Consider the following 23,509-nt stretch of genomic DNA (forward strand, 5'->3'; position numbering starts at 1 on the left):
ATTCACTAGATTGGACAACATATTTTATCAATTTTCAAAATACATACCAAAAAATAAAATAAAAAAATTCAATTTGGATTTTATTGAAAAATGTATATTTCAAAAATCATAGGAATTAAGGTATTAAAAACTATACAAAATATTATATGAAAAACCATGCATCGCACAGGTTTCATCTAGTAAAAGATCTATGATAAAATGTGAGACAATATTATAACTTGATTTAAGAGCCAAAGATGAAATAAAAGGGAGGCTTAATTTATTCACCTGATTAATAAATTAAAAAAATATCAATTTCCCTATTTTTTTTTTTTTTAAAATATCAAACTATATATCTAATGTGATAGTTTTTATTAAAGTACTAGACTAGGAAACAGAAAGGAAATGTTGCCAATTATTTGCCGAAATTTTTGTACATACCCATTGGGCCAAATTCGTGATTTCAAAATGATCATTTGGATAATTCACATTTTTTTTGAATAACTCATAGTATATTTTATTAAATACATGAAATAAGTAGAAAATAAATATATTTTGGAAAATTTAGTCAGGGTAATTTCAAACAAAATTTCCCAATTAATAATATAGTGATAAATTAATTATAAATACTGAAAATCATTGTGCATGACACGAGATCTAAACTAACAGATAGATTAGAGCAACTTCAATGGTAAGTTAATTAGCAAATTAGCTATTATGCCACATAAGATTTAAGCCTATCTCTTTTGTATAGCTAGTTTGTGCACCAATAATGGTATTGGTTAACTACTAGTTTGTGATTTAATTGAGCCTTAATTTTGTCAACTAACTTTTTACATTTTAATTTTATGAATATATTCGCCTATCATTTTGGCCAGCAAGTTTTTTCTCAAACAAATTAGCTTGGCGAACGTTTTTAGCTCCATCGACCAATCTAATAATTAGGGTATTTTCTAAAATGCAAGCAAGTCCCTATCTACAATCATTGGAATTGCTCAAATACACTAGCTAATATGATATTCTAGAAGGTTATATAGAAAAAATTTGGAAACTATAAGTTAATATTCCGTGACTAAATTAGAGAATACACATACATAATGTATTCAAAGTTGTGTATTTAGGGGCGAAGTCATGATTTTTAAGTTAGGGGGACCGACGATGAATCAATATATAGGTATATAGCTTATTATTCTAACAATTTTTTAAATTATACTTTATGATTTTTCATTTTTAAAAAAATTTCAATAATAGATTACATGTTAAAATTATTGGCAATCTATTTTTCTATGTATAAATTTGATGTTAAATCCAATTGTTGACTATCAATTACTCGTTTTAAAAAGGCAAAATAGGCCGCAACATCCTGAAGTGTGGCTTAGGTGCACTGAATACCTTGAACTATGCTTAGTAGCTAAAACACCACTGACTATGGTCTTAGGTGCGCCACGTGCCTTAAATGTAAATTTATGGTCATTTATTTCATCGGAGGAGGTGAATCCATGCTTGCTAAGTGGATGGAAGACTACATAACTGTTCTAAAGAGTGAAGATTCAGTGCATCTCGATGAAATAAGTTGCCAGAAATTTTCATTTATGTCACGAGTTACACCTAACACCATAGTTGGTGGTGTTTTGGCTACTACGCAAAGTTCAGGGTGGGTGTTGTGGCCAATTTTGTCTTTTAAAAATTAAAAGTTTTTTACTTCATGGTTATACTAATAATATCATAGGAAAAAAAAAGTGATCTATAGAAGAAGAAGAAGAAGAAGAAGAAAAAAAAGTAAAATTTTTAATTTTTATAAAATAAAGGCGGTAATATACAGTAGAAGATCGAATAATCGAAAAAATAAATCACTGTAGAAGAAGTTTAGTAGAGAATTTGGACAAAAAAAAAAAAAAGAAAAGAAAAGAAAAGAAAAAATAGGAAAGAATAGGATAAAAGATCTAATATCATTGGAGTTACAAAGAACATTATGGGTTTAAAACTAGGGAGTTAAAGAGTCACCATTGGGTAATTTCTTAATGTTCTCAACATCAACAAAAAATAAATAAATAAATAAAAATTAAAAAATCAAAGCTAAGTAGCATAGAGAACCTTAGACCTAGAGGACTAATTCTAAGCCCACTTACCACTAAGCCCCTAAAATTCTAGCACTAATTATATGATATCATTAATATACTAAAAAATTGCAAGGGCCAATTAACAAAAATAAGGGCTGCTGGGTTGGGCTACAAGGGTCGGGCCTCTGCCAGCCCCCTGTAGCTCCGCCCCTATGTGTACCCTTGTAATGCATAAATAATTTTGTTTGGCCCAAGAAGATAAATGAATAACATAATATGCTGATATATATATATATATATATATATATATATATATATATATATATATATATATATATATATATATATATATATATATCCCTAATTTAATAAGCATTAATATATTAGTGAATATGGATGATTTTTATTTAACTATCTGGCTTATTAGTGCTTATTAGTTGCCTATGTGGAATGTCAAGTGTAGTTAATTATTTCGTAGATTGGTGCAGAAATCAGCTTTACATGTTATTAGTGAATATGGATGGTTTTTATTTAACCTTATGGCTTTCTTACTTGCAAGTTAGAAGTAAAGGTCATCCACCGTATCTTATATAGTGTCATATCATGAAGGTTGGTTATTCAAACTCATGCTTGTTGTTTGTTACCTGTTTGAATTATGTCTTGGCGTCTTGCCATCAATTTCCGAAGGGATGTAAAATTAATTCCAATTTATTTGTTAGCCCATAATATAATTCCAATTTATTTGTTAACCCATAATATAATAAATAATTTGAAATGGGTTTTAATTTTTTTTTTTTAATTTTTACTAGGATTATATAATTTCCAGTGACGTAGATTTTAATAGGCCTGAGCACGGATCGGATATCCGATCCGAAAGGGGATTTCGGATCGGATATCCGGATCCGAAAATTCATATATTTGCTATTTGTATCCGATCCGAAAAATTCGGATATCCGAAGATCCGGATATCCGAACTTTTCGGATCGGATATATCGGATATCCTATATTTGACTACTTTGATTACTAGTTGTTTTGAATGGCAAAATTGATTTTTTTTATTTTTTTTTTGTCCCATTTTATCCTCTTGTTACTCACAACCTGAACAAAGAGAGATAAAATAAATGTGTAATTATCCTATTAAAAATAATTAATTAATTATCCTTGTAAATATTGTCCACAACTAATTTTTTGAAAAAAACAAAGTAATAAAATTACAAAATACAAAATAAAATTACTAATTTTTTGCAAAGTAATTAGGTAACTGCTAGTCTGCTACAAAAGTACAAATTATGTAACAAAGAAAATTTAAAGTTAACAGATACATTAATGTCCAAATAGACAAATAGTTAACAACTTAACAATACATGCATTTTATCTTATACTTAAAAATAAGTCATCAACGCCGAAAACCGATAGCGGATCAACGAAGGGGGCAAGTCAACAACCCTACAAAATATGAGTTATCAAAATATTAGATAATCATAAGATAAATAGACAAAAAAGATGCAAAAATTAAACTATAATTTTTTAAATATTCAAACTAAAAAAAGTATTACCTTCTAATTCTAAAAGTAATCATCAATGACGGAAACCGAAGGCGGATCAACAAGAGACGACAACTCTACAAAAAAAACACAATGAAAATACATTGTTCAGATTATTCAAAGAACATACACTTATAACAATTAAATTGATCAGATTATTCAAAGAACATACACTTGCAAAAATTGAATTGATCAGAACATACAATTGCAATAATAAAACTGATCAGATTCATCAGAACATACAAAATAATACTGAAGTATAAACTGAAGTATAAACTGAAGTAAAAAAAAATAATAATAATACTGAAGTATAATCAGACCATTTGACAATAAAAAAAAAACTAAAAAAAAAAAAAAAAAACAAAGAGCAAATAAAGTATAAACTGAAGTCAGTCATAAACATTCAAAATATTCATAAAAAAAAAGGGAAAAGTATTACCCTCTTCAATTTGTTGTATGTCATCAATACTTTCTTCAATCAAAAGCGGACCACGTGTAGTGCGCATCCAATCTTGGGCACAAACCAAAGCTTCAACCATATGTGAGGAAAGTGAACTACGAAATGGATCAAGTACTCTTCCCCCGGTGCTAAATGCAGATTCGGATGCAACCGTGGAGACCGGAATGGCTAATACATCCCTAGCCATTAGAGCAACTATAGGATATCTATCCACCCCTTTTTTCCACCATCCCAAAGCATCAAAACTCTTACCGATAATATTAGGTTCTCTATCATCCATCAAATACTTGTCCAAATCAGATTTTTTTTATCAAAAACTGTTTGTCCACCAATATCCCTCTCAAACTCAAAATCAGCAACATCATGCCAATCATTGTAGTTTTCCAAGTCTTTTGAAGTCAAATCAATATTTTCAGAAACACTCGACACATTTTGAGATTGTAAAGCAGCATAATGTTCATACAAAGAAGTCACAGTTTCCATCACCATATTATACAACTGGGTGGCCTTGTCAGAATCATATTGATCATTAATAGCCCACTTAACATAATGCATTTTGCGTCTAGGGTCAAGCACAACAGCAACATACAACATCAAGTTAATGTTATCCACATTTTCCCAATACTTGTCATGCTTTTTCTTCATCCCATTAGCCATTGACCTTTCCTTAACATCAACACTTTCACACTTTTTTTTAATCATCTTGCCAATTGTGACAAGTTCTAAAAAATACACATTAGTAGTAGCATACAAAGATCCCGAGAGTCTCAAAGTAGCATCATAAAAAATCTTAAGAAAGGGAATAAAAGAAGCAACACGATCCCAATCTATATCAGTTGGAACACCCGACATCTTTGTTAACTCAGAAAAAAATTTCCCACCATCAGAATTTTCAATCAAATCAAAAGCCTTACGAAAAATCAAAGCATACTCCAACATCAAATAGGTGGAGTTCCACCTAGTTTGAACATCCAAGCAAAGCTGACGTTTTGATACAATTTGTTCTTGATTCACACATTTTCTGAATTTTTGCAATCTGGCAGGTGAAGATCTAACAAATCGCACAGCATTACGTATTCTTTTTATTGATTCATCACATTCTTTCAAACCTTCTCTTACTGTCAAATTAAGAATATGAGCCGCACACCGCATATGCACAAATTTACCCTCTAAAACGGTCCCATCTTTCCATCTTAGTAACCTCTTCCTTAAGTATTGGACCCCTACATCATTTGAGCTTGCATTGTCTACGGTAATGGTCATTACTTTAGTGATACCCCACTCAAGCAAACATTTTTCTACCCCTTTACCAATAGCCTCACCTGAATGGCCACTAATTGGACAAAAATTTAAATTTTTTTTGTGCAAGTTCCAATTGTTATCAATAAAATGGGCTGTTAAACACATGTATGACAGATTTTGGCAAGAGGTCCATGTGTCAGTAGTGAGAGAAATACGAGAAGAACACTTGCTAAAATAACTTTTCAGTTTTTTTTTTCATCTAAAAACACACGATAACAATCTCTAGCTACTGTAAAACGAGAGGGGATAATGAAATTAGGCTGAACAACAGACATGAAGTTGCGAAAACCCTCACGATCAGCAAACCTAAAGGGTAATTCATCCGTTATTATCATTTTAGCAAAAGCTTTCCGACCCTCGTCTTGCCTAAACTTCCAAAATTCTAGTTTACCCTTTTTTTCCCCACTTGCATTATCACCTACACTAACATCTCCTAATGTTTGCTGACTTTGTTCAGTTTGAAAAGCAAGAAGCATTTGGGATTTGGTTACATTAGGAGGGTATTCTTTACACCTTTCTAAATGATTTTTCATAGCACTTGTACCCTTTTTAGAGTCACCAGTAACATCAACAGAACAATACACACATTTTGATCTTTTATCCCCATTTTTTAATATTAACTCAAAATGATCCCAAAGCCAAGATCTTTTCTTTTTACCTTTTTTTTCAGCTTCATCAGCATCACTAGTCGTGGTTGAAGGCCTTTTTTTTTATGGCTGTGGTGGTTTTTCAATTCCAGCATGCTCCTCATTGGCAGCGGTTGATGCCAAGGGCTCCTCTTCACTTGCTTGATTTGCTACATTAGCAGATTCTACAGTAGCATCATCCATCTAAAACACATAAATCAAAATGTAAATTAGTTGACAAAATAAAACTGATTCACTTATTTTTTATTTTTTTTTTCAATCACAAGTTCTTTCACAGACTAATTTAAATCAGCAATTCAGCAGAAGTAGGAGCAATACTGGAGCATAGGATGACAGATTGACAGGAACAGAAACATAAATACATAATGACATTTTCTCACAAGATAACAACAGAAAATTAACAGTTCAACAACACCATAACAAAATAAAATAAGATTTAATTACAACTATAGCCAAATATATTCCAACTTGCTAATTTAAATTACAACACCATAACATAAATACATAATGACATATTCTGTTCTTTTCGTTCATTACTCTGCACAAATATAGCCAAATAAATTCCAACTTGCTAATTTAATTACCAAATTAATCACACTACATTACATCAAATTATGTGATTTATGCCCAACTTAATAATCCTCTGCAATCTGTCTGAGAACATTGTTCCTTTCTGACAATGTCGCGCTATATGACAATCTTTGCATTAACATAGCCATATAACAAACTCATTAAGACTAATTTGATTGATTTTTCAGCCTTGAAAGTTAACATTGCATCATTAGGAATGTAGGTAATGTGTTATGCCAAGTAAGCGAAACCGAGGAGATAAGGTTTATAGAATCAGAACCAATAGTTGTATACATTATCTGTCTAATAGCCATACATATTCAAAAGGTAAGATGGAAGATTTATGTATTTTGTTTCATATACAGATCTATAATTCTTTGATTGTAATGTCAGTAGAACATTGAGTGAGTGAGGGTTACCTTGGTGGAGGAGTGAGGGGCGCCGCTACTGGTGAAGTAGTGAGGGGCGTCGTCGCCGCTTCTGGTGGAGGAGTGAGGGGCGTCGCCGCTTCTGGTGGAGGAGTGAGGGGCGTCGCGGCTTCTGGTGGAGGAGTGAGGGAAGATTGTGGTGGATTTGAGTCTTTGAAGGTGGTCGGAGATGGAGAAACCGAGAAAGGAGTAGAGAGGAGTCTAGAGGAGAGATGAAGAGATCGAGAGGAGTGAGAGGAGTGAGACTGAGACTGAGAAGAGGTGAGAGAGGCGGATTAGAAATTAGGGTTTAGGCCTTTAGGGTAAGTTGAGTTTTTGTTGGGCTTGGGCTGTTGTTGGGCATATGGATAATTTTCGGATTTCGGGTCGGATATCCGATCCGATATCCGAATTTATTTCGGATATTCGGATAACCGAAATTTAAATTTTCGATATCCGATATCCGATCCGATATCCGAAAAATTCGGATCGGGTACCCGATCCGAAAATGTTTTCGGATCGGTTATCCTAAACTTTCGGATCGGGTGCGGATCGGATCATCGGATTATCGGATAATCAGATAGTTCTGCTCAGGCCTAGATTTTAAGCCACCCTACTATTTTTCATTGCGCTATGTAGTCATTTATTTTTCCATTATGCAGCCTAAGCGTTGGAAACATGAGGAATGTAAACCAAACAATCTCCCAAAGCATCATAATGTGCAGTGTATGAATGAAACAGCAGAAATTGTTCGTCCTCTTGCTAATTATCCTCCTAACTTATGGGGCGATCACTTCCTTAACTATGCTCCCCCGAATGAGGTTTTTATTTATTCTTCTTATTATTAGTTTTGGTTTATATTTATTCTTATTCTTATTCTTATATTAGTTTTTTTTTTTTTTTTTTTAAATAATTATTGTTATTCCTTATTATTAATGTTAATTAGTGTGTTATTCCTGAACAAAAAAATGTTAGTGTGTTACTACTCCTTTTGTTGTTACCAAGGACTAACCGTAATTTGTTTTAGTTTGTTAGAATGACTTTCTCTTGTTTACATATCTATGAAGAGTTATTCACACTATCACCAATTGATTTGTTACAAAATCTCAGCTCTTTTAGCCTTGTAAATGTACTAAACTCTCCAAGCCTCCTTGATGGATATCTCAAAACTCTGTAAACCAACAAAATTCATACAAGTAATCATATCATTTATAATTAATACTAAAATAACAACCGCTGACATCATCGATCCTATCATAAAATTAGACATATATCAAGTTGTCATTAAAAAATATTCCCTCTAAAACTATGGCTGATGTCATCATTTTATAATTTTTACTTTTTTCCTTTAAAATTCTAGTTAGGTTCATTATTACTCTAAATTACTCCATTCGTTTTTAATTACTTGCTTCAATCTCCATTTCTGGCCGTTTTTAATTACTTGTTCCATTTCCTTATTTGGAAACTTTTTACAATATTTAATTAATTTTTTTCAATTAGTGGATCCAACATAAATCATATTTTAATTTATTAATTTCATATATACTCTCTCCTCTGATTCTCTCAACTATTTTTTCATTTTATAATTTTTTATTCTTCCACCAACCCCACTACCTCCATATTTTATTATTTCTCCAATTTCTCCTAAAACTCTACATGGATAAATGGAGCAAATAATTAAAAATGGAGGGAGTAGTATCAATTTCTGACAAACAATCTAATTTTCTCTAATGATAATAATAATTTTTCCCCTTATTTATCCATTTTATCCTTTAATCTTTTCTGTGAGGTCTAAATTTTTTTAATATTTGATTTATTATGGGATTTTTTGTGTTTTTAATTTTGATATCAAAAAATTAAAAAAAAAAATATTTTTTCAAATCGTGCATCACACGAGACTAATCTATTATCACTAATAAATAAAGCCAGATCTCGCAATCAGGTCACGAGACAGCGACACTTGACGTTACATTTTTTTGTCAAGTGTCGCGCTACGTAAGCAACAAATAGGTATTATTGTGATATATATGATGCTAAGCAAGTGAATTTTAGATATATTTTGTAAGATAAAATATTTCAAGTCAGTAATAATATAGATTTTTATTTACAAACAGAACTACAAAAAGTAGACTAACATTTAAATAAGCGATATAATATTATAGGTCTAAATATCCTGCATTATCAAAGGAATTATATGATCGTAATTAACATTTAAGCCAAAAAAAAATTCCAAAATTTTATCAACCATCTGGGCATTGCCCGGGCACAAAACTAGTCACTAATAAATAAAGATGAGTCCCGCAGCCACGAGACATCGACACTAGGCATTTCAAATTTTTGCCAAGTGTCACAAGGAGACAAGTAAGCATTAATATTTAATATAATATATGTACTAGTTTTGTGCTCCGTGCGATGCCCGAGATGTTTATTAAATTTTAAGATAAATTTTTATACTATATGTCAAATTTTAAAATGTATCATTGATACAAAATTAGTTAGAAATTGATGTGTTTTTGTGACTATTTAATCTATGTAGTAGACATGTAATGACTAATAATAATATTGGTGAAAATGTTCGATTAAATATATTTCAAAAAATAGCAAAGTAAGCATAAAATATTAGAAAGTTCTAAAAAGTAGCAAAAAAAATTAACTAAAAAAAACTGTTCTAAGCCTATTGGGTCGACCCAAACCCAAAACCTTGGGCTAAGGTTGAACATTTCTAGACCCGTAACCTTAAATAACCCTGTCCGAAATGACTCCTGACCCGACCCGATTGACAGGTTTACACACAGTAATAAAATTATATTATATTGTGAAGTATATTATATTATAATTTATTAGAATATATTATAAATGGATGTGGTACAATACGTTTTGAACTACTTCTTTCACTCCAAAAAATATTATAATACAAAAAAAAATTTATATGATAATTATTGAGAGTTATAATGTAACTATTTTTTGAACAAAATTATAATTTAATTTGTACGTATGAAATATTGGTACTTTAGCGAAAATAAAACTCTAAACTAAAAATTTTATCTTAAAATTCTATCTAAATTTGATTGAAAACAGAATTCTAAACTAACTTTTTTATCCTACGAATTGAAGTCTATATAAATCTATCCAACGTGACGCGACACTTAGCGAAAAATTGGAATGCCAAGTGTCGCTGTCTCGTGGCCTGGCTAAAAGTTTAGCTTTATATATTAGTTATATGATATGATGCTACATAAGAAAAATTTGGATAAATTTATTTGGATTAATTAAAAAAAATTAATTTTAGGATAAGATGTTATTGTAGAGCAGAGTTTTATTTTCGATAAAACTTCTCATATTTCATATGTATAAAATAAAATGTAAATTTATATATCATATCATTAATAAATATAGTCAAGTATCGCAGCCAGACCACGAGATATCGACACTTGACATTCTAACTTTTCGCCAAATGTCGTAGTACATAAGCCACAAATAAGCATTAATATAATGTATGATGCTACAACGAAATTCGGATAAAATTATTAATTTAAGTATGATGAAAAAAGTAATTTTAGGATAATATGGAATTTTAGAGATTTAATTTTTAAAACACTTCTACATTTTATATCTATAAATAATACTAAAGTAACAACCGCTGACGTCATCTTTCCCCCAAACCTATACACATGTCAACTTATTATAAAAAAATTTCCCGCCCAAAAGTGTATGGCTTATTTTAGAAGAAAAAAAATTATCATGTGATAGTTTAGTAAACTATTATTTCCTAAAATAATGGGATATGAATTGGTACTGTTATTTTTGTATTTATCCCAATCTCTGATACATTTTACATAAAACAATTATTTAAATTAATAAAAATAAACTGACTACTATTTTCCTAAAAGGTAGGGATATTAATGGATAGTTGTTTTTCTACTTATCTTTTCTTTTGATTTAAGATATTTATCATTCCCTCTCCTCAATTCCTTAATACCAAATCCAATGCTCTCAAATTCTCACTCCAATTCCATTAATTTATCATTAACATCCACTACTATATTTCCTTTAGTTCAACTTTCACTAATCCTCATACTATTGAACTTGTTGTTGATGATACTGTTTTTTTTTTCTTTCAAAGATTGATAAATTCAATTATAGTGAAAGCATTGATTGTATTATTAGTAATATATCACTTAACAACATAGGCTTATGATTTTATCTATGGCAATTAACATTAATTACCCGATTAATATGTGATTTTGTCATCGTTACAAACTTAACACTATTTTAAGTAATATATTAATTAGTTATCTAACGTCTCACTTGAGAAGATTATTTGTAGAGTATATGCGAGTTCAACACTACAATTTTATTTGTTAAAACCGTGCATCGCATAGGGCTAATCTAGTGGATAAAACAAAATAATCTTTAAATAAATATCTTTATAAATGTTCAATTATTACATCATAAAATTCTTTTTAAATTGTTTTTTCAAAACTAAGATTCATTTATGGTATACTCTAATTGATTAAAATAAGATATTGATACTTGACGTTTCAAATTTTCACCACGTGTCACGCCATATAGACGACAAATAAGCACTAGTATGATTCTAAGTTAGCGAAATTCAAATAGGTTTTTTAAAATAAAAAGTTATTTAAGAGTTTTATTTTCGATAAAATTTTAATATTTAAAATATAGGAAGCATAAAATAAATTATCACTATTAGTAAAAAAAAAAAAATCTTATAAATGTGTTATTTTTACAACTACTAATGGTGATGTTTTTACATTTTACTAATAAATTGTTAAGTGATCATTTTCATCAGTAGATTGATGAATTAGTATAGATATTACATTGTTAACATCGAGGATAATTATGCATCTGCAGTGGTAATATTTTTTATTTTATTTTACAAATTTAATTATTAGCTGATTATTAATTCATAGATAGCATATTGAAAAATTTAGAGATGATTATACTAATTTAACTATAAAAATTACACCGTTGTTTTCACATACGGAGTATGTTTTTATAATATTGATTGCTCTTATTCTTGCTTAAACTAATGGTATCCTACCACAAAATATCCTAAATTAAAAAGGATAATGTCTCTAATTATCCATGAATATCCTACTCATGAGTAGATTGATGAATTAATATAGATATTATATTAGATGTAAGCCCGTGCGATGCACGATTGTAGTAAATTATTTTATTTAATTCAAGATTTTGTATATTTATGAAGATCACTAATTAAATATTTGAATGAAATTCCTAGTATCATAAGATATATATATATATATATATATATATATATATATATATATATATATATATATATATATATATATATATATATATATATATATATATTAATTTTAACACTAAAGTTATCTTTCTTTGTTTTATTTATTTTACGTGGCGCTTGATTATAAAATCTCAAACCTTATTCATTAATTTTGCTTAGGTGACAATTTAAATTTTAATTCAAAAATAAATGACATTATTTTTTTTTTATTATACTCGTTCTTTTTCAAAATGTTAGTCCCATTTAGAATCTTTTAACTATAAAAAATTATTTAGGGAGAATCTTCTAAATTTCTCTCTATATATAAGGACAACGATAGTCATATGAGATTAAGCTTTATTCGTCTCGATGGGTACATTATTAATATCTAATTTTTATAATATTTTCTAGGGAGAGATTAAAGATATTTGCAATCAAATATTTGCATCATATATGTAAAAAAGATAATTATTAGTTGTTTAAATAAGTTAAATTTTAATTATTCACTATTCGTTGTTTTTACTTATGTGGCAAAATTCTTAAATCTCATTCGTCACTTTTGCTTAGGTGGCGAGTGAATTTTTTAATTCTAAAATAAATTATTAAATTGGTCAAAATAATACATTTTCTTATGTGGCGCGCCGAATACTCTTGAAAAAAGCCTACTTTATTTATATATATATATTAGATTATTAACATCGACGATAATTATGCATTCATGATGTCAAAGATTCGAATAGATTTTTAGGGGAGTGCAATTTTTACTTATTGATAAGGAAAATTTGTCAATTGCAGCCATTTAAATTTAGTATTTTGTAAATTGCAATCATTTAAAAAAAATTGCAAATTGCAGCCCAAAAGTTCTTATAAATGTAAATGAAACTAATTCAATTTTTTTATCGGTTTGCGTGTCGAAAAATATTCAGTTAAGGTTTTAGGGGACATGTTAGGTCTTAAGGGTCCGAATTTAGCTCTGAATTAGCAAAAAAATAACGTAAGTGCCTCCATTTGCATTATAAAAATGTATCGACTTGTGGAAAACTATTTTTTGCTTTTAAAAACGAGGTACTTAGGTTAATTTTTTACCAATTTGGAACTTTAAGTCTAAAATGGCCGCTAAAACCTTAACCGAACAATTTTTGACACGGAAACCGATGAAAAATTAGGTTGCAATTTCAATTTATAACAAATTTTGGGTTGCAATTTGCAATTTTTTTTTTAAAATGGCTGCAATTTTACAAAATATTAACTTAAATGGCTGCAATTTGTAAATTTTCCTATTGATAAATAGAGATAATTAACAGATTAAATCTCATATTAGCTATTGTATATAAAAAATAAAATAAAAAATAAAAAATAAAAAATAAAAAAGTGTAATCTAATTTAGAACGGAGTGTGAATGTATTAAGAAACGGATGAAATGAAGACCATTGAAGTCTTTTGAAAAGCAATTACTAATTATTGTAATATTAATTTTGTTCGTATACCAAAAAATGATTTACTCTTTCAAAAAAAAAAAAAAATGATTTACGTACTATTGGCCTAGGTTACCCAAGGTCTAATGGAGCGAGAGGCAGAAGAGCTTAAAGAGGTGGTGCGCAAAGAAATTCTGGCCGTTGACAAAGACGCAAAAGAGAGACTTATATTTCTAGATGATATACTTCGACTTGGAGTTGCATACCATTTTGAAAATGAAATTGATGACACTTTTCAAAATTTGCACAAGAAAATGTATGATGATAGTTCCTATGAGGATGATCTTTACTATGTTTCTCTACGATTTCGTCTCTTACGACAACATGGATTCAATGTTTCATGGGGTATGTCACCATTACATTGTTTTTTGCATAGTTTTATGTCAAATATATGCTTCGTACATTAGAAGATAATACTCCGTATATTAACACGGTATTTGTTTGTATAAAAAAACAGATGTATTTGAAAACTTCAAATGTGAGGACAAAAGCTTTAAGGATTGTCTAGCAACTGATGTTCAAGGCTTATTGAGCTTGTATGAAGCATCATATCTAGAAGTACATAGAGAGAAAACACTCGACGAAGCTCGTGCATTTGCTACTACTCATCTAACCTCCTTTGCAACACAATTAAGCTCTCCCATGGCCGAACAAGTAGCCCATGCCTTGAAACTACCCCTTCATCGACGTAGTATAAGGCTAGAATCATGGTATCAAATCTCATTCTACGAGTCAAAGTCTTGCAAAAATGAAACTTTGCTTAAATTTGCAAAGTTAGATTTTAACTTGCTTCAAATATTGCATAACAAGGAGCTAAGAGATCATACTAGGTAAATATGTCAAGTAACTTATAGATAAAGGTGATTTATCTTTTTAATGTCAATAATTGACAAATTTCTAAACTGCTCTTTTTCTCTGCTAAGGTGGTGGAGAAGTTTAGATATGGTCACAAAATACCCTTTTGTGAGAGACAGATTAGTAGAGGCCTCCTTCTGGATTTTGGGTATGTACTACGAACCTAAGTACTCATATGCAAGGATGTTGTTTAACAAAATGTTCAACATTATATCGGTCTTAGATGACATCTATGATGCTTATGGAACCATTGAAGAGTTAAAAACCTTCACTGAAATGATTCAAAGGTTCGTTAGCATAAATGTACCATATGAAAGTTATATATAGTCCTCCTAATTAAATCTATATTTTTACCTAATTATTGAACTAACTAGAATCTTAACTTAATTGATGAAATAATAGGTGGGACAAAAATTGCATCGATCAACTTCCAAACTACATGAGAGCAATTTCTCAAGTTATATTTGATACTGTTGAAGAAATTGAGCAAGATTTAGCTTTGGAGCAACGATCATAAGCTGTTTATTATCTCAAAAAAGAAGTACGTACATACATACTAAAGCATAATCTTTATACTCGTATTATTATTATTATTATTATTATTATTATTATTATATCTCAAAAACAAAAGTCATACAACCTACAATAAATTAGTGGGAAGCCGAGATACAATCTGGGCCCCCACTCCTCTAGCTATAGCAAAACCTACCCTAGTGAAGATATGAGCTGCAGCACGAGCCCCAATGTCTTGCGTCGTCGAGAACCTCTGAATCCGCTTCAGTAACGCAACAGCCTCCTTCTCTAATTCCCCAAGTGAAGAAAAGGAGAAGGGTATGAAACCATATCCAATAGCCTGACATCGAGCTTCATACTTAACCCGCTTCCGATGAGCAGCATCAGCCACAACCCGCCCAGGAATAAAGTCAGATAGCCCTGACTGTGTCAAAGGAGAAGACCCTGTCAAATCAACACAGACATCGCGACCACGATCCCATGAATAAAGTAACACATCCGCAGGTCTGAGGGCCTCGTCGTTCCCTCCAGCCAACCCAATGTCAACCTCTTTTCTCGCTGAAATCCCAGAACGATAACAAACATCAACAAGGGTATCCTTGTGAAATTATTCAAGCAATGACTAACATTAATCAATGTCTTATTTTATTTGATAGATGAAAGCTATATGTCAATCTTACTTGCAACAATCTGTTTGGCATCATCAAAATGTTGTTCCAACATACGAAGAATACATGAAAAATGGCATTATAAGCTCCGGCTATTTCTATATTGTTACTGCAGCATATCAAGGAATGGGGAAGTTGGCATCAAAACATGTCTTCAAATGGGTTGACGAAAATACAAAGGCTCTAAAAGCTTCATGCATACTTGCCAGGGTCTTGAATGACATTAGTAGCCACAAGGTATGTACATGTACTCTCACTTACCAGCGGCTCAGAATCATCAGTAAAGTAGTAATAAAAATGTTGTAAAATAAGGTGTTTACAAGGCCACGAGTAAGAAATAGCCAAAAGATTAAAAAGTAAATATTATAAACAATGGAACAAATTCGGTGTGCCGTTATGTAAATCATTAACTTGAAAACAAAATTCTAGCGCAACCGTGGGTGAAGCTCAATTGTATTCGCTGGCATGTTCCTTAAGGTTCACACCAGTGGCGGACCTATTAAGCCCATATAGGGAGCACCGTACCTGCATCCCCATTTCGAAAAAAAAAGTGTAATTTGGGGGAGACGAGATTCAACACCAACCAAACCAAATAATCGATAACAAGGATAAATCATGAACATACATGGGTGATAGAATAGGAACTTAACGTTGTCTTCTTTCAAAGTCACAACATAAGTATTCCCTAGATCAAACACTAACATGATAAAGAGTAAGTCTCAATAATAGGAAGTGGGTTTCTAGCTCGAGTTTGTCTCTCAATCGTTCCAAGCTAGCATGAAGCACAAATAATTGAGATTTCTTACCGAAATTACCACACTAAAGCATCCTATTCATTGAAACCAAGCATCCATAGTCATGAAAATAGCATAATCCAATTGCACAAGAAAGGACTCACTACTAAACCCCATCTTTCAATGTGAGTAAAAGAATGAACACATGAGCATGAAGTGGCCACCAAAATACACATACATGCAATAATCAATTCAAGCACAAAGAGACATCAACCCAAAGTAAAACATGAAGGAATCTAAATCAATCAACCATGGCTTGGTTGGATTTTCACCCAATCCCTAACTAAGAAACTACTCACTAAACATGGTGGAAATTACTCTAACAATTATATCTAGGGTTTTCATGAATTCAATTAAACTAGAAGAGAGATAAATCAAGGATGGATTGAACATGTAAGAACAATTAATAAAGATTGAACAAGAACAAGAATTAAACAAAGATGAAAAACAGAAAATTAATTGACAAGAGAGAGGAAAGAAATTACTAAAATTGATGCTTCAAAGTTGAGAACAATTGTTGAAAATGGTAGAACAAACATCCATTAGTTCTTGTACAATGATTGAGTTTTGGAAATCTAAACTAAGGGAGAGAAAAACTATGCACTAACTAAGAGAATAAGCCTAAGGGAGTTAGGAGAGAAGAAGATCTGTACAAAGAAGCTCAATGGAGGTGTTTATATGACCCCCAAATAAAAAGGATGGAGAAAACAAGAGTCGGGCTCAAAAGCAAGTCTACACGGACATGCAGGGGTCTGGCACGGACGTGCAACCTCTTGCACGGGCGTGCAGGTTTAAGCACGACCGTGCTAGCTGGAAAAAAGGAGGTAGTAGCTACCGTTTTAAGCTGGGCATTCTGCACGAACGTGCCACATTATGCACGGTTGTGTAGGCCTTGTAATGTAGAATCAATAGCTATTGATTTGGGTCAGGGCATCCTGCACTGATGTGTAGTATTCCAGCACGAGCATGCCAGGTCCTGCACGGACGTGCAGACCTGGGCAGTAGCACTTCACAATTTGGATTACCCCAACACGGATGTGCAAGGCATGGCACGGCCGTGCAGGGTCTTCTTGGCCTTATCTTTCCTTCTTTCTTCAATTTTTCTTCTTCCTCTTCATTTTTGCTTCACTTCTTTTCCTTATTATCTTAAATTCCTTGCTTACTTCTCGGGATGCTTTGTAGTTCATTCTTTAGGACCTAAATGCATCAAAACAATAACCCTGTGAAGCATGTAATACACAAAAACACATAAAAATAAATTGATTTATGAGCTAAGACATTGATTCCTCATACATTCAAGGCTAAAAATCACTATATAATCATACCAAATAGCATGCTATCAAAATCCCCCCAAGCTAAGCTTTTGCTCGTTCCGAGCAAAATAGTTATATCAAACCAAAATAGGGGTAGAAAGGACTTGCTAGGATCAAAGCAAAGAAAGGCAACAAGAGAGGAAGGGAATGCAAGCAAAACCACACTCATGGCAAACACGAATCACTTTTATCTCAAGTGAGAAGCCATTTAAACCACAAGTCGCCTTACGAGACAAGTTTTGATCTCATTAGGATTTTCATTAAGCTTAACCCACAACTCATGCAAAAACAACCATTTCATTGATGGTCACACAATTTTCAATGTCTTTATTGCCCAAGTCAACTCATCGCGATATATGTGTGTGTGTGAGTACGTGTCCCGAGTGTCCCAAGTTTTGCAATGAACTAAGGTATAATATTGCTTGTGAAGAATAAAGCTAGCGGACGTATAACTACTTGTCTAATAATACTAAAGAAATACAAGGAAATTTGGCTTTATTACCTTTATTTGAAAACACTTATCAATGATTTTATATTGAAATGATGGTTAAAATCATTTTTTTTTTGATGTAAATGGTCACATGTTTAATCCCTACCATGTAGCAACAATGTTTATAACACTTTCTAATACTTTCTAATTTTCTTTTAACTTACAACACCAAGATCGTACGTGATTATATTTTACTTAAAATATAAATCATGTCCATGAAAAATTAGTTCAAAAGTTTACTATTTTACTCTATTAACTTTTTTTGTCTTTCTAAGTTCCACCACTTTTCATAATGGGTATACTCGAATGCCTTTAATCCAATCTTATTATTTAATTTTGATGGAAATTTTTAGTTCGAGAAGACTAGAAGTCATGGTTCATCTGCAATAGATTGTTACATGGATCAATTTGGAATCTCCAAGGAAGATGCTACGAAGGAGCTCCAATTACACATTGAAGAAGCATGGAAGGACATGAATGAAGAAATAATAGGGACAAGAATTGTTCCAACCTGTATATTACTCGCAGTTGTCAACGTAACAAGGACATTATATGACTTTTATCACCCCGATGAAGATGGCTATACTATCGGCCAATTCTTGAAAGAAAAAGTTGCCACTATTCTTGTTAATCCTATTATTATGGCATAATTTTTTAGTCAAACATGCCATTTTAATTTCATGTATATATCTATGCATTATACTTTTGTGTATGTTAAATAATTACCTCTGTTTCAAATTATTTGCAACTATTTGACAAAGTATGAATAGAAAATATCTAATCGTTGTAAATAAATGGAAGCAGATTTAGTAATTTACCTTTAGTTTGGGTTTATGATTTGAGTTGTAATAATGTAATATAAGTAAAATATTCCTATTATATGTGTCAATGTCCGTTGCATTTGGTTATTCACTTTTTATTTATCTATTCTATTAACTATTAATAAAACATAAATTGATGACATTATCCTCTCCCCAAACTGTATATGTGTCGCTCTCTCATAAAAAATATTCCCGTCAAATGCACTTATGATGTCATATATTTTTTTATTTTTTATTTTTATTTTTTTTAGGAATTGGTTTTTTTTTTCATTCATTTTCATTTCAATCTTTTGACTGTGTCAATATATATATATATATATATATATATATATATATATATATATATATATATATATATATATATATATATATATATATATATATATATATATATATATATATTTTGGTTGATAAAAAATTAATATTAAACTTAAACTTTTTAGGTAATTGGTAACTACGAGTTTTTTTTTATTTTATTATTTTATTTTTTTTATTTTTTTTACTACTTTTACAAAGGATTGTGCAAGCAACCTAGATAGCTATGAAGTCATGTACTAATAATATGGATGTTTGTTATATAAAAATGAATTAATGTCGTCAATAAGTGTTATCATTGTTTTGTATTTTCAAGGTGCTTCTATTTATTTAAATTAAAATTGATAGTATAAAAATATAATCCTAGGCCTCAACAATTAGCTTAATCTTTTAGTTGACGAGTTGGTCCTTCAACAAGGATCTTTAAATTACAAGTATTTTTATTTTGTATTTTGAACTCTTAAATTAGATGGAGTATATAAATTCGTTTGCATATGGTTTGATTAAATAAGATTGACATTCATTTTTATTTTTTGTTATAGCTCATGTAATTTATGATGATCGATATGTTTTAATTAGGGGTGAGCAAAAAATCAGGGTACCCTGAATCGGAACCGGAACCTGTTAGGAACCGCAGGTTCCGGAACCGGAACCTGTACAAGAGGTTCCGGTTCCGGGTAGCAAATTGGAGAACCTGTTGTAACAGGTTCCGGATCAGGTTCTCAATTTTTTGGAACCGGAACCTGTAGGGTACCCTGTACCTGATAAAAATATCACTTAATTTTTAATTATACACTAATTTGTACAAAATTTTTAAATAATATATATCAAAATTGAAATTATAAAAATATATATATTAAATTTGTAAGATAACTACTATTAGTTTGTCTTATTTGCGAGCTGTAAACATTATAAATTAGTGACTAACCGGTTTTTTATTAAAAAATCTACAAAAAGTTAGTGAGTATCTTATAATACAGGGTACCCTAAATCGGAACCGGAACCTGTAGGTTCCGGTTCCGGTTCCCAATTCCTAGGAACCTGTTCAACAGGTTCCGGTTTCGGTTCCTGAAATTTTTATAGGGTACCCTGTTATGCTCACCCCTAGTTTTAATGATCTAATTTATAAGTATATACTGGAAAATAATAATAGAAATAAGCAATTTTATTTCAATGAATCCATATATCGCACAGGTCTAATCTAGTAATAACAGTTACTAAAGCAAAAGATGTTGATGTCATCAATTACTAAAATATCTTATGTGTCAAACTCTCATTAAAAAAATTCCCTCCAAATTGGATTTTTTGACTTTTACCACCAAAAAAAATTACGACATTGTTTTTTACTACCAAAAATTTTAAAAGTTTTATTATACCACCAAAAAAAATTTTAAAAATTGTTTTTTACCACCTACTGTTAAGAAAATTGTTAAATTTAACGGTTAAAAAAAATTCTTCGATTTTCGTGCGCAAAACATGTTGTTCATAAGTTTAGGGCGGCATTTTGGCCCTACGGATCCAATTTGAAGTTAGAAATGACAAAAAATGATCGAAAATGCCTCGTTTTGCATGTTTCACGCAAACTGAGGTATTTTAAAACACGCAAAAGGAAGCATTTGCAATCATTTTTTGTCAATTCTGACCTCAAATTGGTTCCATTGGACCAAAATGCCCCCCCAAAACCCCTAAAGATGATGTGTTTGGCACGAAAATCGAAGAATGTAAAATATTCCGTTAGGTTTTTTACGGCGAGTGGTAAAATCAACTTTTAATTTTTTTTGTTGGTACAATAAAACTTTTAAAATTTTTGGTAGTAAAAAACAATTTTGTGATTTGTTTTGGTGATAAAAGTCAAAAAATTCCTCCAAATTTACATATGATGTCATAAATTGTTTGTTTTTGTTTTTTTTTTTTCCCTTCTCATTTTACTTGCTAAAAACTAGGACCAAGTAGGTTGAAACTAAAAATCCGAAACTTAACTTTGACATCAATATTGGTGTGCTTCCACTCTAAACGTATAAGCTTATTACATAATGCAATATTAACATATTTTGTCTAAACATCATTTTAGTATATTTTCAATAACATAATAAAAAATAATATTATAGCATTTAATTGTAACCTTAAAAAAGGGATAATATACATGTTTTTTTTTTTAAAAAAAAAAAAAGGGTGTCAAGTCATGTTTACTCCCTCCGTGTTTTAATAAGTGTTACACTTACCAAATCCGACCGTGTGTTTAATAAGTGTTACACTTCCTTTTTTGGCAAAAAGCTATATATAAATTTATATCTCTCTCTTCTCATGGTCCCCATCCAAACCCACTAATACTTTTTTTATTATATATTTCCTCTCACATTCATTACTTTTCAATAAACTATTAACCTCACTATGTTTCTTTTATAATTTTTTAATACTCCAACTACCCCCACTTACCTCTTATTTTATTTAAGTCAATTAAATTGCCTAAAACTATGTGCCGGTCAAATTGTAACACTTATTAAAATACGGAGGGAGTAAAAATTATCAATAAAAAAATATATAAAAGAAATACGAAAAAATTATTTATCACCATCGTGCAACGCACGGGTACTAATCTAGTTTTTAATAAAGGAAAATTAGCCTAGAATTATTCAACCTTTGCCCCGATTCTCTTCAAATAATCTCACATTTTGATTATTCCATAATAATCCAACCTTTGATACCCATTTACTCGTAGCAACACAAGCAGGTCACCACCTCTTGTTAACCAATTGGAAATCCACGTGTCACGTTCTAATTGGTTTAAAATTTAAAAAATATTTTATTTTTATTATTCTAATAATCAATATTAAAAAAAAACACTTCTCCTATCCTCCTCTCTTTGTCTTCCTCTCCCTACTTCTTTCTCTCTCCTCCTTCCGTGGCATTTGTCCCCCTTCTTCTTCCTCTCCTCCCACCACCCACGCCATTTTTCTTATTATTTCTTTTTCCTCACCCACCAATTCACTACCGTCACTACCTCATTACCCTTGCTCTTGAGTCTTCACCAATAATGTAATACCCCTCATGATTGTTTTAAAAGGATTTGATATACTAATCATATCAACAAGATGCATCTTCCTTTTAGGGAGCTCATATTCTAAGATACTCCATAGTTAAGCATGCTTGGCTGTGAGTAGACTTGGGATGGGTGACCTCCGGGGAAGTTTTCCCGGGGTGCGCATGAGTGAGGACAAAATGCACTGGAGGGACTCGTGTTGGTCTGTGAGGACAGTTGTTGGTCCTTGATGCGCATTTCGTGAAAATAGGCCCTTCCTTAATTTGTTTGGGGTTGGGGTGTTACAAATGGTATCAGAGCAACCATGCGACCGCGTGCTGATCGTGGATAATTAATCCTATGTTAGTCGCCTAGCGGGGGAGAATTCTGGGGCTATTTTGCCATAACCAGACTGGATGTAACACTTTGGCTACCCAGTTGCTGTTAGACGTAATACTGGAGTCCCTAACTTTTCAAGGCATTGTCGTTCTCAAGTGGGGGTGTATGTAATAACCCTCATGATTGCTTTAAAAGGATTTGATATACTACTCATATCAACAAGATGTATCTTCCTTTTAGGGAGCTCATATGCTAAGATACTCCATAGTTAAGCGTGTTTGGCTGGGAGTAGTCTTGGGATGGGTAACCTCCTGGGAACTTTTCTCGAGGTGCGTATGACTTAGGACAAAATGCGCTGGAAGGACTCGTGTTGGTCTGTGAGGACAGCCGTTGGCCCTTCCCTAATTTGTTTGGGGCCTTAATTTCAAGGAAATGTTTTGCGTGAGACTAAACTCACCGCGAGTCCAATATATCTGACAATAATAATCTAATATATGACACTAGTAGTCTAATATCTAACAATAGTAATCTAATATATGACATAAATAATCTAATATCTATCCCCATTAATCTAATACGAGTATCTGCATTATTTCGTCTTCGTTTTCTAGTGTTCTTCATTGCATTACCAGTAGTCATACCAACGTTCTTCGTCATAGTAGT

At 31.3% G+C, this 23,509-nt stretch overlaps 3 protein-coding genes across 3 annotated transcripts; 1 reads left to right on the plus strand and 2 right to left on the minus strand.

Moving 5' to 3' along the window:
* Positions 1 to 3,445: 3,445 nt before the first annotated feature.
* Positions 3,446 to 4,923, minus strand: LOC145576832 (zinc finger BED domain-containing protein RICESLEEPER 4-like). The gene is made up of 3 exons (XM_081634538.1): positions 4,023 to 4,923; positions 3,596 to 3,660; positions 3,446 to 3,485 (listed from the first exon to the last, which is right to left on the minus strand). The coding sequence occupies exon 1, from the start codon at positions 4,893 to 4,895 to the stop codon at positions 4,323 to 4,325; it is 573 nt and encodes a 190-aa protein (XP_081490664.1). The 5' UTR covers positions 4,896 to 4,923; the 3' UTR covers positions 3,446 to 3,485; positions 3,596 to 3,660; positions 4,023 to 4,322.
* Positions 4,924 to 5,527: 604 nt separating this feature from the next.
* Positions 5,528 to 6,027, minus strand: LOC145575669 (uncharacterized). Its single transcript, XM_081633491.1, has 2 exons — positions 6,004 to 6,027; positions 5,528 to 5,890 (listed from the first exon to the last, which is right to left on the minus strand). The coding sequence occupies exons 1-2, from the start codon at positions 6,025 to 6,027 to the stop codon at positions 5,528 to 5,530; spliced, it is 387 nt and encodes a 128-aa protein (XP_081489617.1).
* Positions 6,028 to 13,805: 7,778 nt separating this feature from the next.
* LOC145575670 (sesquiterpene synthase-like) lies at positions 13,806 to 19,002 on the plus strand. The gene is made up of 6 exons (XM_081633493.1): positions 13,806 to 14,064; positions 14,177 to 14,549; positions 14,643 to 14,861; positions 14,977 to 15,031; positions 15,744 to 15,992; positions 18,706 to 19,002. The coding sequence occupies exons 1-6, from the start codon at positions 13,806 to 13,808 to the stop codon at positions 19,000 to 19,002; spliced, it is 1,452 nt and encodes a 483-aa protein (XP_081489619.1).
* Positions 19,003 to 23,509: the final 4,507 nt, after the last annotated feature.

Source organism: Chenopodium album, chromosome 13 (assembly GCF_948465745.1).
Source record: "Chenopodium album chromosome 13, dcCheAlbu1.1, whole genome shotgun sequence".
Classification (NCBI taxonomy): domain Eukaryota; kingdom Viridiplantae; phylum Streptophyta; class Magnoliopsida; order Caryophyllales; family Amaranthaceae; genus Chenopodium; species Chenopodium album.

Excerpts from the sequence above, each read along its gene's own strand:
- LOC145576832 (XM_081634538.1), bottom strand. The coding sequence starts at position 4,895 with ATGTCGGGTGTTCCAACTGATATAGATTGGGATCGTGTTGCTTCTTTT.
- LOC145575669 (XM_081633491.1), bottom strand. The coding sequence starts at position 6,027 with ATGCTGATGAAGCTGAAAAAAAAG. Across the intron at positions 5,891-6,003 it reads TGATGAAGCTGAAAAAAAAG|GGTACAAGTGCTATGAAAAA; the intron begins GTAAAAAGAAAA and ends GACTCTAAAAAG.
- LOC145575670 (XM_081633493.1), top strand. The coding sequence starts at position 13,806 with ATGGAGCGAGAGGCAGAAGAGCTTAAAGAGGTGGTGCGCAAAGAAATT. Across the intron at positions 14,550-14,642 it reads GAGCTAAGAGATCATACTAG|GTGGTGGAGAAGTTTAGATA; the intron begins GTAAATATGTCA and ends TTCTCTGCTAAG. Across the intron at positions 14,862-14,976 it reads TTCACTGAAATGATTCAAAG|GTGGGACAAAAATTGCATCG; the intron begins GTTCGTTAGCAT and ends ATGAAATAATAG.